The sequence below is a fragment of the Typopeltis vanoorti genome, chromosome 12, assembly GCF_054136105.1.
Source record: "Typopeltis vanoorti isolate ZY-2024b chromosome 12, IOZ_Tvanoo_1.0, whole genome shotgun sequence".
NCBI lineage: Eukaryota > Metazoa > Arthropoda > Arachnida > Uropygi > Thelyphonidae > Typopeltis > Typopeltis vanoorti.
Window position 1 is genome coordinate 132,206,798 of NC_143560.1, and position 16,192 is coordinate 132,222,989.

At 38.7% G+C, this 16,192-nt stretch overlaps 1 protein-coding gene across 1 annotated transcript in view; it reads left to right on the forward strand.

The window, feature by feature from the left end:
• LOC150101230 (MAM and LDL-receptor class A domain-containing protein 2-like) overlaps positions 1-16,192 on the forward strand; it is a 1,363,156-nt gene that overhangs the window by 1,069,577 nt on the left and 277,387 nt on the right. The window contains exon 42 of the mRNA XM_090402193.1: positions 15,764-15,904. Coding sequence (XP_090258319.1) covers positions 15,764-15,904 — 141 coding nt within the window. The remainder of the gene's footprint in view (positions 1-15,763; positions 15,905-16,192) is intronic.

The window sequence follows — 16,192 nt, forward strand, 5'->3', positions numbered from 1 at the left end:
AGGGAGATGAAGTTTAGGGGGCAAATTGCAAAAGTGGCTAAATCAGCTCATCAAATCACTTGGCTTCTGAAAAATACTTTAACATGCAGAGACAAACAAGTTATTGTTCTTCTGTATCAAGTCTTGATAAGACCCCATCTGGACTACTGTGCCCAGTTATGGGCGCCAGGGTTTCTTCGTGATGGGGAGGAAGTGGAGAGGATCCAGAGATGAGTGACCAAGATGATAGCAGGTCTGTGGAATGAACCTTATAAGAATAGGTTGAAGATTTGTGGGTTGCAAAAATTTTTACTTGGAGAGTGGTGAATGAGTGGAATAAGCTGCCAGAGTCTGTGGCGTGTGCTACGACCGTGAATGAGTTCAAGGCAAGGTATGATAGATACTGTGTGAATATCGAATAGTTGTTCTTGACATGATGTTAGGCCTCCTTCAATGAGTCTGTCAACTCCTTGGAGTTGCCCGGAATAATAATAATAATGATAATGATGTTCAGAACTGTTATATTGTCATATGTTTCTAATTTGGTAAAGAAAGCAGGGGAGGGGGGGGTGGATTTAAGAATTTGTCTTCATCATCATCAAATTCCTGATATATACCCTCAAGTGGTGTACAGGATATGATAGTACTACATGAAAAATTTATAGTATTTCTAACTTCCTATCTACAATTTTTCTCCAAATCAGTCTGTTAAATGGCAAGACTCCAATATAATCAAGTCTTATATTTCTGTCTTCTAAGGCACTTTTTACTGTATCAATCCACCTATATCTTGGTTTTCCTCTCAGTCTTTTTCCTGCCAACCTGGCAAAGAAGACTTGTTTTGCTAATCTTTCCTCTCCCATTCTGCTTAAGTGACCATACCACCTGAGATTAGATCTGCTAACACATTCCTGAATCCTGACAATATGAAGTTCTTTCCTAATATCCTCATTTTTAATATGCTATTGCCATTGATGCCATCTGTTCATGCCCCTAATCTTTATCAAGACTCACATCCGAGGTCTCTAGTCTTTGGTCAATGTTTTACTTCTAACCCAGCTCTCAGATCCATAAGTTTAAATTGGTTTGAACACTCTCTTGTATACATCTAATTTAGTGTTTTGACTAATTTCTCTCTTATTCCACATAAATTTATTCAGTTGACTTCCTCCCATACCAGTTTTGTTGATTCTGTTGTCTATTTCCATATTTAATTTATCATCTTCACTAAAAATCATGCCTAATTAGCTGAAATGTTTTACTTGTTCTATAAGTTCTCCATTCACAATGATATTTTCAATGTTTCTGCCTATTTTCATTATCTTTGTCTTTTTAATGCTGACCTCCATACCATATCTATTACAACAGTTATTCAATTTAGTCAGGGAATCTTGCACACTTGTAGCAGATTTATTTAGAAGTATATAACATCATCTGCATAAAGCAAAGAGCTGAGATTAACACCTCTAATTTTGATATCAGGTTTAATACCATTTTCCTTCATTATCACATGGATTTCTTGAAGATGAGGAGGCTCTGGAGAGGGTTCAGAGAAGAGTGACTAAGTTGGTGAGTGATGTAAAAAATGTTCCCTACATTGATAGATTGAGAGCTTGTGGATTGCAGAGGTTGGTTGATAGGCAGAGAAGAGGGATATGATAGAAACATTTAAATTACTAAAAGGTTTTTATAAGATTGATGCAGGGAAATGTTTCAGCTGTGTGATAGTGATGTAAGAACAAGAGGTCATACCTGGAAATTAAAGAAAAGTGTGGTTAACAAGGATGTGAGAACAACATTTTTTTGCCTGGAGGGTGGAGAATGAGTGGAATTCATTGCCTGACTCAGTTGTGAGTTCTTCGTCTGTAAATGAATTCAAGAAGAGATATAACAGATATTGTTTTGCTAGTTTGGGTCACCCTCAATGGGTCTACTGACTCCATGGAGATAACCGTAATAATAAAAAGAAGAAACTATGTGGAATGAATGTCATTAGTGCATAGGAAGTTGTTAATGATTGTTTAAGTGAGGCAGTATCATTGTGCATACCCAGGATCAGGAGGATAAATGAAGTAGGTATTAAGTCGATGACTAGTAATATAAAGCAGGAACTGCAAAAAGAGAAAGTATTGTGGAAGAATATAAACAATGTGATCAGCATGTCCATGAGCACAAGTATACGGCACAAGCAAGAAGAGTGACTAGCATGGTAAGGAAGTCTAAATGAGATTTTCAGAGTACTCAGTATATTGATAAATCTTTCTTCTTACGGTGCCATCTTCTAATGTAGGTTAGCAACCATCTTGGTGAACAAACTGCGTTCTTGCGTTAATCTGAGCAGTTGTATGCTGCTCTTTCCTGTCCACATCTTAATGTTGTCAAACCAAGATATTCTTTTTCTTCCTCTAGCTCCTTTGCCATCAGTTCTTCCTACCAAAATAGTTTGTAGAAGTTGGTATTTGCTGTTTCTCATGATGTGGCCAAGATATGATAGTTTTCGTTTCTTGATTGCTTGTATGAGATCTTTGGCTTTGCCAATGGATTTTAAGACATCTTCATTGGTAATTTTTTCTCTCCATGATATCTTTAGCATTCTTCTATAGCCACATCTCAAAGACTTCAATTTTCTTGATGGTTGTCGCCTTCAATGTCCATGTTTCAACTCCATAGATCAGAATGGACCAGATGTAGCATTTCATCATTCAGCATCTGACTTCTATGTTTAGATCTTTATTGCAGAATATTGTTCTCATTTTCATGAAGGACTGCTGTGCAACTTCCATCCTTGTCTTTATATCTAATTCAGGATCCCACCTTTCATTAAGCCGTCAACCAAGATATTTATACCTTGACACTTGATCGATATTTTTCTCATCGAGTGTGTTTCATTGATGAGGTTGGATATTTGTTGATGACCATGTATTTCCTCTTGTTGATTTTTATATTTATTCCCATTCTTTGGCTTTCTATGTATACTCTGTCAACGAGTCTTTGGTGATCCATGATGTTATCTGTAATTAGCACAGTGTCACATTGATAAACATCACTGTGAATACAGCAGTGGGCCTGCACAGTATGTCTGCTTGTGTGCTACAAGAATGTGCAAGTGAACTGCTGCTGACAAAGTTGTTTATCTAAGTCTCAGCTCTGGCAAGTTTCCAAGGGAATAGAAAGAAGATAAGGTTCCATTACATAAAGGTGGCTCAAAGACAGAAGTAGCAAATTACATACTGTAATTTGCTACTTTGTTTTTAAATTGAAGTGGGATCCTGAATTAGACCAATTAGTATCTCTGGAGTTTATTATAATTATTATTATTATGTGACATCTCCAAGGAGTCCAAGGACTCATCGTGGGAGGGCACTCTACTCCACTCTCTACACTCATCTATCTCCTCTACTACTTAATTCTTCTGCTACACACAACTACCATCAATGCCATCTAATGTCCATCACCACTACCAACAATAATTTTATGTCTGAGGCTGATTTGCCTGTATGAGGGATGAAAAACCTGAGTTTCCAGGGAGAAAAAATCCTGCTACCTCTGTATGAGATAGGCTAATTCACCTTCAGATGAAAAAGCCCATATAAAGAATGGTGGTTAAAATATTGAAAAAGTTGATTAAAAGTAAAATTCAGGAATGAGTGGATAGGAATATGATACATTGTAGGGGACAGCATGGCTTGGTATGATATTGCTATACTTTGCAAAACCATTTGACAGAATACTCTATGGAAAACTATTACATAAGTTGAAGCAAATGGGAATGTATATGAGGCTAGTGGCATGAATTGAGGGATGGCCGATAGAAAGACAGACATCAGAGGGTGGCGTATGGCAGAGTGGAATCAGAACAAATGAGGGTGACTAGTGGAATTCCCCAGGGCTCTGTACTAAAATCTGTACTGTAATAAACTACTCTTTAATTTGTATATTAATGATATAGCAGAAGATTTGAAGGGGACATTTAGTTGTTTGCCGATGATGCAAAACCAGAGAAGGCATTAATGGATAAAGGTGATGTAAATATTGCACAGATTTAAATAAATTGGCAGAATTGGCAATGAGGTTAGGGATCTGGGTATGATGGAGGATAGAAATTTGAAATTCCGAGGACATACAAGAGTTGACAAAATAGTTCAGAGGATTAGTCTTTTGACTCCATGGAGGCCTGAATAATAATAATAATAATTACTTGTATGCTGAAGAGCACATTTATGATTAAAGATAGGAAGGTTATTATCCCTCTTTATAAAGCTATGATTCAGCCCAATGTTGACCTACTGTGCATAGATTTGGTGACCTGCATTTCTTAGGGATCAGGAGATGGAGAGGATTCAGAGATGAGCGACCAAGTTTCTGACAGGTCTGTGGAATGTTTTCTATGAGGATAGATTGAAGGTGTGTAGGTGTGCATTGCAGAGTTTGGCTGACAGGCAGAAGAGAGGAGATATGATAGAAACTTATCAGTTACTAAAGGGATACTATGAGATTGACATGGAAGAAGTTTTTCAATAAATAGAGAATAGTGGGAAAACAAGAAGCTGCACTTGTAAGCTGTCTAAATGTGTGGTTAGTAAAAGTGGTGAATGAGTGGAATGAATTGCCAAAGTTGGTTGTGAGCATCCCAACAGTGACTAGGTTTAAGGAGATGTATGATAGGTATTGTGTTAATGGACAGAGTGGCTCTCCTGCAATGAATCTTTTGACTCTATGGAGTTCCCATATAAATAATAATAATAGTATATTAACACGAATCCAAGCGGCTGAAATGAGGTTCCTTTGAGGGGTTGTGGGGCTGACAAGACTCGACAGAATCAGAAGCTCTACAATTCGGGAAACCCTCAATATTCAACCACTGCTTCTCCGTGTTGAGAGATCACAGTTACGTTGGTATGGGCACCTGGTCAGAATGCCACAAGAGAGGCTCCCTCAGCAGGCCTCTTTGCCAAGCCAGAGGGTGGGAGGCCACGTGGAAGGCCAGGGACTCGCTGGATAGATTATATCCAAAACCTTGGGTGGACACGTTTGGGAATCCCACCAGAACACCTGCGCTTGGTGGCAGAGGATCGTGACCATTGGAAGTTCCTCTTGCAGCTGTTGCCCCCGCAGCCCAATTAGGAAAGGTGCCTTGAAGATGTATGTATGTATAATAGTATATATGAAGACCCACTTATTTGGCTTCTCAATCTGTGGAACTGCTTCTTCCACTGCTCTCTTAATTGCAAACATTACTTTGTTGTATCTGCCTTTCATTTCTTTTTTCTGTAATTAATTTTGCTTCTTCCTTCACACTTTCATGTACACTTTCCATATGATTTCCTTGATCAAATTCCTCAAAGAACTCTTTGGCTTTGAAACTGTGCCCCTTCTCTTGTTTGAATTTCCTCTTGATATTGGCATAAACATTGAACACTGCTGGGCATGTTCTGGGCATTAACATCTGACCTCTATGGAAGCCAGATGTTAATAATAATATTAATAATAATAATGTTCTTTGTTCTTCCATCAGTTGATTGCCATGTCCACATTCTTCAGTATTCTGGAATTTGTATTATAAATTATCATTTCTAGCTTCAAGCTAACTGAAGTATTCCATCTCTTTCATTTCTTTACCAATCGATATTTACTTATTATTCTTTCCAATATTTTGCTGTCTATTGCAATTTTGGCATTCCAATTTTCTCCAGTGATCAGTATTTCTCTCTCTCTCTCTCTCTGGTATGAATTCCAAGATATTTATAATAGATATTTCCCATTTATAATACTAAAAACAATACCAACATGTTTGAAAATAATAAATGCACATTAATCTGAAAAATTATTAATTTTTATCATTATTTTTTGATGTACTCTCAAATGTGGGATTTCTGCTTATATACTCTTGAATGATGTCAAGAGTAATATATATATATATATATATATATATATATATATATACAAGAATATTCCCATTGATGACATAAGTTTACTCCCCATCTGTTTTCACTGTATTTATAGTACCTATCACCAGGAATAGTTTGTTATCTTTAATTATAATCAAAGCAGCTAAGGTTAAGACTAATGTTGTGTGTGTGTGTGCCCAGATTTGGTCACCTGGTTTTCAGAAGGATGAAGAGATGTTGGAAAGGGTCCAAAGGCGACTGACTAAGGTAGTTTCTGACCTCTGGAATGTCGAGTATGAGGAAAGATTGAAAAGATGTAATTTGCAGAGTCTAGTGGAGAGAAGGAAGAGGGGAGATATGATAGAGACCTACAAGTTGGTAAGGGGTTGTTATAGGATCAATGGTGGAGAAGTTCTACAGAGAATAGTGGGAGATCAGGGGAGAACCAGAGGTCATGCCTGGAAACTGTATAAAGAGGGTGTGAGTAGGGGAGTGAAAGGCAGGTTTTTTTCGTGCAGAGTTGTGAATGATTGGAATGCCTTGCCTGAGAGTGTGGTGTCTGCAAGGAGTTTGAATGTGTTTAAGACCCGGTATGATGAGATGTGTGTGAGATAAAAGGACCTCCTAGATGAGTCTTTGACTCCATGAGGTCTTGTTTAATAATAATAATGTGTGACATTGCCATATTATATTTCTATTAATTTGTGTGTGTGTGTGTGTGTGTGTGTGTGTGTGTGTGTGTGTGTGTGTGTGTGTGTGTGTGTGTGTGTGTTAAATAGCTGGTTTGCCTGTTTTGCAGGATAAAAAAGCATGCAAACTCCTTATGAGATTGGCTAACTCACTTTCTCTTGAAAAGCTCTTGTAAAAGTTCCTGCCACCTAGACAGGATTAAAACTCATGTCATTGTAAACAAAGTGCAAATGTCATGTCATGTCATCCTTCCTACAGAGATACTGTTAAAAATTATTATTATTATTATTATTATTATTATTATTATTATTACCCAAGATCTCATGGAGTCAAAGACTCATCTGGAAGGTCCTTTTATCACACACACATCTCATCATATCATGTCTTAAACACACTCAAACTCCTTGCAGACACCACACTCTCAGGCAAGGCATTCCAATCATTCACAACTCTGCACAAAAAAAACCTGCCTCTCACTCCCCATTGCACCCTCTTTATACAGTTTCCAGGGATGACCTCTGGTTCTCCCCTGATCTCCCACTATTCTCTGTAGAACTTCTCTACCATTGATCTTATAACAACCTCTTACCAACTTGTAGGTCTCTATCATATCTCCCTCTCTTCCTTCTCTCCACCAGACTCTGCAAATTACATCTTCTCAATCTTTCCTCATACTCAACATTCCAGAGGTCAGAAACTACCTTAGTCAGTTGCCTTTGGACCCTTTCCAACATCTCTTCATCCTTCTGAAAACCTGGTGACCAAATCTGGGCACAATAGTCTATGTGTGGCCTAATCAAAGCCTTATACAATAGAACAAGAATCTCCCTACTTCTACACGTCAGTGTTCTCCGCATCATTCCCAGAAGTCTTTGTGTTGTCTTCACAATTTTGGCGATGTGCCCCTAAATTTTAGATCCTTATACACTACAGAGAAATAAGAAATAAGGTAGAGGAAATAAGAGATCACCCCCCCAGATCTCTTATTTCCTCTACCGCCAACAATATATTCTCACTAAGCATAAATTCTGCATCCCATCTTTGTTTTCCAAATTTTAAAACCTTACATTTTGCAACATTGAACTCACATCCCCATTTGCTTGCCCAATCTCTCATTTATTCAAGTCTTCTAGCAAGGCCACAACATCTTCACTACTCTTTATGGTTCGTCCCAACTTTGCACCATCTGCAAACAACTGAATATCTCCATCCAAATCTTCACCAATATCATTAATATACAAGTTAAATAGTAATGGCCCTAAAACAGACCCCTGAGGCACTCCACTAGTGACTTTCCTTTTCCTGGATATCGCACAACCTGTTGATACCCATCAGATAGCCAGTCTCCAATAAAATGCACTAATCTAATATCCAACCCCATCTGCTCTAGTTTGACTGTCAACTTATCATGAGGTACTCTATCAAAAGCTTTTGCGAAATCCAAGTATATTACTGTGTATCCTTCTCCTCTGTCCAAGGAAGCAGTCACTTTATTGTAATAAGTAAGTAGATTACTAAAACATGACCTCCCTTTAACAAATCCATGCTGTCCATCAAAGATTATACTATTGTTGTCAACCAAACTCTGGATCCTAGTTCTCACAAGCTTCTCCAACAACTTAACCACAACACCTGACACAGAGATAGACCTATAGTTTGATGCTCGAGTTCAATCACCTCCTTTATGAAGTGGCACAATCTTACCTTCCTTCCACTCTTTAGGAACTTGACCAAGTGCAAGACTCGTATTTAAAAAAATATGACACGGCAGGTGTCAACTCTCTGGCACATTCCTTCAGAATACGTAGTGATATATTATCAGCTCCCACAACCTTATTAACATCTAGTTTACTCAACTCCCCAAACACCTCTTGCTCACTTACAGTCAGTCTCTCCTCCCCATCATCAGCTGCTCTCAATCTTTCCATGAAGTCACATTCACAAGATTGAAAGATCTTTATGAACTGCTCATTAAGTGTCTCCACCACACATTCTGCAACAGCTGTCTTTATACCATTTCCTCCAATCAATGTCATCCTTCCATAATCGTTCTTTGTTTTGCTGCCTACATATCGAAAGCACTCCCTAGGATTCTTTTTGGCTTCATTAGCTAACTGCTATTCATACCTCTCTTTAGCTACTCTCACCAACCAAGTCACCCTCCTTGCCTGGTCTTTGTAGACCTCATGAAGTTGGTTACTTCCACTTCTCTTATGCTGCCTCCACAATGCCCTTTTTCTCTGTATCGCATGCTTAATCTCTTTATTCATCCATCTCACCCCTACCTTATTTAACCTTCTCACCCTTGGAATACATTAAGGCATTGCATCTACTAAATAGTTTTTGAAAATCCACCGAGCTGCATTGATCTTGTTTCCAGCTAACTCCTCATTCCATGCTAATAATAATAATTATTAGCATGGAATGATAATAATAATTATGTTAATAATAATAATAATTGTTATTATTCTAGTAGCAAGGCTTATACGTTGGTCATACTTAAGTGGTAATTAACTTAAGGAATTAACAATGCATATAAAGGATATTAATTAAAGGCAACTTTAATGAATAACTTCAATATTTTGGAAATGTCACGTTGCCATCTTCAGGAACATACAAATATGGTATGTGCACGCAGGCACTAACAAAAGCAAATGAGGAAGAAGGCAAGAAACTAATATTGTTCCTAAAGTCCTAATGGTGCCCTCTGGCAGTCTAATTGGGTTGTCTTGGCCATTGGGCTGAAGTTTTCTCATAATGTAAGTCTCTCAAATTTGAGGTAGTTTCATGCACTTAAATTTGTTGTTGGAACGTTTTTTAGAGCTGCTGATGATTCCTTGAACAAATCACTGCGCCGTGTGTTCTCCTTGCCGATAAAAACAAAATCATACTGGTGCTAGAGGAAGAGCTTTCAGATACGCTTGGCTGCGATCTTTGGACAATTCTTTATGATGTCTCATGCGCTTCAGCAACAAAAGAATTCAAAAAAATATGTAGTCACTACTTGAAAAAATATGATAACTTGATAAAGAATTCTACATCCTTACCACAGCCACCACTCAACATGGTAGTCAACCTCTCTTCCAGTTTTAAAGCCTGAAGCACTCACCGCACTTTCACATGGCCACAATTTCACCCTAGCTCCTAAAAGAATATCTGCTGAGGAAATCATGATACAAATAGAATGTGGGAGTCACAGCCTTCCTAACCATATCGCCAACAGTGTCAGACTGGATGTAGCCGGTGTTCTCACCAAAGCAAAACCTCCAAAAATCAACTTACCCAAAGATGAATATGCTGCTCTACTAGAAATGAAGAAAAACAAAAAAATAGTAATCACTAAAGTGGATAAGGGAAACACCACTGTGGTCCTCAATCAAAAGGATTACAAAGGTAAGCTTAATGCTTTAGTATTAGACCATACTGCCTACCTCCCTATTGAATATAATCCTACCAACTCTCAGATTATAACTCTCCACAGACTCCTTAAGAAGGTCAGTTCTTGGCCTGTGGAAGTCACTAACAAACTAAAACCTTATAACTCTAGATCCCCCCTAATTATATGAACTCCCAAAAATACATAAACGAAATGTACCATTACGTTCTATAGTGGATGGCATTGATTCCCCCACATATAAATTAGTCAGACATTTAACCAAAACGCTCACACACTATACTGGCAACACACCATCACACATAAAAAAACTCAGCCCACTGTAAAACCAGTATAGAAAACCTCTCACTCCAACACACTGACATAATGGTCGATTTTGATGTCTCCTCCCTATTCACTAATGTCCCACTGAAAGAAACTCTAGAGCTCATCCAAGCCAAGTTTCCTCCTGATATCTCAGCCCTATTTCAGCTCACAATGAACTCAGGCTATTTCGTTTGGCAAGGAAAATTCTAGAAACAGATAGAGTGGACATCCATGGGTTCACCACTTTCCCCACCCTTGGCCAACTTTTTTAGAGAGACCTTTGAAGAGAAAGCCTTAAATTCTGCCCCACAAAAACCCACTGTTTGGCTTCAATATGTGGATGATGTATTCGCTATTTGGCCACATGGCTCAGATATACTCCACTCCTTCCTAACACACTCAAACAACCAACACCCCAGGGTCCAGTTCACCTTAGAAAAAGAGGAAAACAACACCCTCCCCTTCCTAGACACTTTAATCACTCACCAGCCTGATGTATTTTTGGTTTTCTCTGTTTACAGAAAACATACCCATACAGGCAGATACATTCACCAACAACCCCCCCCCCCCCCTCACACACACGACAATACAGTGTTATAAAAACATTATGTAACAGGGCAAAATTAATCTGCTCAGATGATGATGCCCTAACCACTGAACTAAACCACATCCTCAACACTTTCTTAGCCAATGGCTATAGAAATACTAAAACCAGTAAACTACAACCCCCCCCCTCCACAATAAAGATTACACTAAATCTATCATCATCATCCCCTACATCTGGGTCACCTCTGAGAAAATAACCAATATCCTCAAAAAATATGACCTGACTTCTTGTTATAGACCATATAAAAAGTTGGCATCCCTTATCAGCTCTGCCAAAGACCAACCACTTCCCCTAGACCTACCTGGTGTATACCAGGTCCCTTGCAGCTGCAAATTGTCCTACTTTGTCCAAACAGGCAGGACAGCAAATATCAGGATTTCAGAACACAAAGCCTAAATCCGGTTTCACCAGCACAGCCACTCTGGGCTGGCAGACCATGCCTTAGATACCCGCCGTAGAATTCATTGTAAGAAAACTAAAATAGTACACTGCAGAAAAAATTCAAGTACGAAAGATTATTCCTGGAATCATCAGCAGCTCTAAAAAACGTTCCAAATCTCAACAAATTTGGGTTCATGAAATTACCCCAAATTTTGGAGACTTACATTATGAGAACTTCAGCCCAGTGACCAAGACAACCCAATTAGCCCACCAGAGGGCACCATTAGGACTTTAGGAACAATATTAGTTTCTTGCCTTCTTCCTCATTTGCTTTTGTTAGTGCTTGCTTGCACATACCATATTTGTATGTTCCTGAAGATGGCAACGTGACATTGCCGAAATATTGAAGTTATTCATTAAAGTTGCCTTTAATTAACATCCTTTATATGCGTTGTTAATTCCTTAAGCTAATTACCAGTTATTATTATTATTATTATTAAGGTCTCCATGCAGTCGAAAGACTCGTTGTGGGAGATCCTTCTTAGGAAACACAAAGTCTATCATACCACTCCTTGAACTCACTGACTGTTCTTGCTCTCTATCAGGAAATGCATTCGATGGTTCAACCACGCTCCATGCAAAAAGAAACCACTCACCCTCTTGCTCACAGCTTCCTATCATAGCTTCCGGGGGGTGGCCCCTTGTCATCGCTCCTTCCTGCTTTCTTCTGCATCAAGCAAAAGACCTCCCCAGTGTCATCCTTGTAAATATCTCTCAACAGTTTAAAAGTCTTAATCATATCATCACTCCTTCTATCCACCAAACTCTGCAGTCCACATTCTCTCAGCCAATCCTCATAATTAATATCCCCATTCATTCGCTGATCAGTCTAGTTTACTGAAATTCTCTTCCAGGGCTGCCACATCTGCACTATTACTAATAACCATTCCCAGCTTCACATCATCTGCAAACAACTGAATATCCCCCTGCAATCCATTGACAATGACATTGATATAAAGATTAAACAATATGGGTCCCAGTACTGAGCCATATGGATCACCACTTGTAACCTTCTGGCTCTTTGATGCTGCCCCACTATGCACAGCTCTCTGATACCTATTGGACAGCCAATCCTGAATCCAGTTGACCAATCTGACATCCAGACCCCATGTGCTGCAACTTAAATATCAGCTTATCATGTGACACCCCGTCTAATGCCTTCGCTAAGTCTAAGAAAATGGCAGTATATGCCTTTCCCACATCTAATGCTCTTGTAACTTTATCATAAAAGACTAGCATATTGCTAAAACAAGAGCACCCCTTCACAAATCCATGTTGACTCTCACAGATAACATTACCTTCATCTGCCCAATGCTGTATATGGTCCTTCACTACTTTCTCCAAGATCTTACTAACTACTGATGACACACAAACTGGCCTATAATTAGACACTTCCAGTCTGCTACCGCCCTTATGCAATGGCACTATCTTACCTTCCTTCCATTCCTTGGATATCTTTCCCATAGCCAGACTTTCATTGAAAAGCCAGGTCAAAGGAGCTGTCAGTTCTTTAGCACATGGTCTCAAAACTCATGGCGAAATACCATCCAGTCCCACAGCTTTACTGACATCTAAAGTACTCAGTATTTGGAACATGCGCTCCTCTTGCAATTCTAAACATTCAACCTGCCCTGTCCCTCTAGTATTGAAATTTCCTCCTCCAGGATGAAATACACCAATAAAATGGTCATTGAACAACTCCATGATGTCCTCTTCATCAGTCACTCAATTTCCATTTTTATCCCCCAATGTCATTCTTCCACAATCATTTCTCCTCCTATGGGCCACATAGCTAAAAATGCCCTTGGATTTTCTTTAAATCTTAGTGCCAATGTCTTCTCATATTCCAATTTTGCCTTCCTCACCATATTAGTCAATCTCCTGAGTCCTATATCTTCATGCTTCTGCTCTCCACCCCCTTCTCTTATATCTCTTCCATAACCTCTTTTTCACTTCCAGTTCCTGTTTGATACTGTTTTTCATCCACTTTACACCAAATTGTACTCCTTCTTCACTCGTGGAATACAGCTTACTATTGCTGCTAACAAATATTCCTTCACAATTTTCCAAGCACTAATGTTATCCATGCCTTCCAATTCCATCCACCATGGAAATCTCCCAAGTTGATATCTAAGAGTATTATAATCACCCACCTTATAATTCCACATACATTCCGTTTTCATTGATACTTCTGCATGTGTATTCATCTTCCAAGTTCTGATGCTATGATCAATTCCAAAACTCTTGAACCTCTTGTTCCCTCTATTACTTGTTGCCTAAGACATTTGTCCCTCAAAAATTCTAGAAATTCCATTCCCTTATTACTACATGCATCTTCCTCTCCCCAATTTAAACTGCTGTAGTTAAAGTCTCCCATAACAATTATTCTTGCACTTGCCAAGATCAACTGCCTAAACATCTCCTGCTCCCCACACTCTGTGCTCAGTGGATTGTAGCAACCCCACTAAATATCCTGTCTTGCCCACCTCTACCTCACACCATATGCTTTCAAAATTATTAGCATCACTGCCTTCCAAAGTTCCCACTCTTAGAGGATATAAGTCATGAGCAGTCTCCACCACATCATTTTCCCTTCCTACCCTGCCAAAAAATGCTGAACTCTGCTACTTCTATTCCTGTTATTATATCATCTTCCGTCAACCACGTCTCAGAGAGCCCAATAATCTTTGGATAGGCTGATGCTATCAGTGCCATGAATTCATCACCTTCATTCTGAATTCTCCTGGCATTAGTATAAAGCATAAAAATGTCACCACTTCTCTAACGATCGTTATCCCCTCCAGATCCCACTGGACTCAATGTTACCTGATGTCGTCCCCCTTACCCCAAGTACCCATTCCCACAAGAGGCCATCCCTGCTACCATCCACCCTGGGAATTCTAGTTTCCCTGCATCGACACAGTGACTTGTTCAGAAAACAGCAATCTCTCCAGATGCCTACATCCTTCCTCATTGAAATGCAAGTGGTACCTCGCATACAGTTCTTTTTTGTCTTCAATTGGCCTCCAAGCATCCACATATTCCAATTCTCTCTTCTGCTCAGCCCATCACTATCATACCTGGGCAACACACACATAATCTTTCCTCTCTGCATTTTTCTTTTGTAGAAACTCAAGAGTGAATCTCAGATCTCTCGCCACCCGATTTACACTGCCTCTCAAGTCATTTGTGCCCACCATCACAATCATCTCATCCACCTTTTCATCCCACTTAATTGCCATAATCACACTTTCTATCGTTCCTCCAGGCAAACACTCCTCTGGAATCCTGTCTTCCACACCACGGATCATCAAGTAAAATTAGCAATATAATAATATAGTTTCTCTATAGGCAGTCCTGATCTGACTAGATATGGAATATTGTATGTCGATCCAATCTCCTGGTTATTTTGAAAAGAAGAGATATTTGGAAAGATTCAATAAAGGTAAAGAGTTACTAAGTAGGTCAAGGTTATAAAATGATGGCACAAGAGGATATGCTATCTACAGATCCTGGTAGACAGAAAAAAATTGACACAGTGTAGGAGAGACATTGATTAAGGCAAGTAAGTTTGTGAGGGACTTGTACCAGATGCTATCCCCTGAAATTTGATAAGGATAATGCGAGTTCAGGAGGAGCAGGATTTTTTCTTAGGTTGGACAGTGGAAGGGGAAAGCATTGAATGTATTGCCTATGAGAGTAGTGAGTGCAGAAACAATAAAGTCTTAGGGCATGGCTTTTGGTTGGCTTTAATTTTTATTTGATTTGTGTAGTCTGATTTCATCCATCTTGGGAGATTGTATAAGCAAGTGGATAATTAGGGAATGATGAATATGTATTTTACATGGTGAGTGGAATACATGTCAAAAGGAATTGTGAATAGGGAAGGGTCAGTGCTTTCTGAATAAGTTTAAGAATTCGATGTTAATGTGTTTAGGAATTCAGTATATAACACATGTGAGCAAGATCTCTAAAATAAGTTTAAAATGTGATATTTTTTCTGAGCCTTCAAACCATCTACTAAACAAAGAAATAATAAAAGTTATTATTTCTCAGTATAGATGAAGCCCTTTGGATGGAAAGATGTGGGTTCGATTCCCGTCAGTGACGTGAGGAACCTTTGTCTGGTCTCTTTCAACTAAAGGTGAGGTAGCCGGTCCCATACAGATCTACGGGGGTTTTTTCACCCAGAAACTCGGGATTTTTATCCCCCAGAACATGCAAACTGGTCCCATGAACACATTCTTCTACATGCATAAGACACCTTCAGGAATAAGGAGTAACCAATCTATTCCATAGGAATTCGATTCCAGATACCTACATGGTAAAATGTGTAGGCCTATGCATGAACATAAATTAGAATAGGATATATATATATATATATATATATCCTATCCTATCCTGACTATTATACTTAGCATACTAATACAAATATCTATTTAATATATTTTGGAACAGGTGATGCTATAATACCAACTGGTGAACCAAAGAGCTGTTATAAAAATCAATTCAGATGTGAAAACAAAATTTGCATACCAGGAGAGTGGAGATGTGATTGTATTTTGGACTGCGAAGATCATAGTGATGAACGTGGATGTGGTGAGTATTCCTAAGTTTTGTATTTGATCTCTTCTTCTTTTTTTGACAAAATGCAGTAATTCCAAAATGGTAGCCCAAAATTCTTTTGTAATTCATAGTATAATTACAAAAAATTTTAATAGCAAAAAAAAAAATCTCATTAATTATAGAAAGTGAATCAAAATTGCTGTTAAAAAATCCATGATATGAAAAGCTGTGATGAACTTTTTATCCCTATAGTGAACTTCTGATATTCTTAGACTCTGAAAAGGCATTTATAGATTACCTCATGATAGGGGGTATACAAGG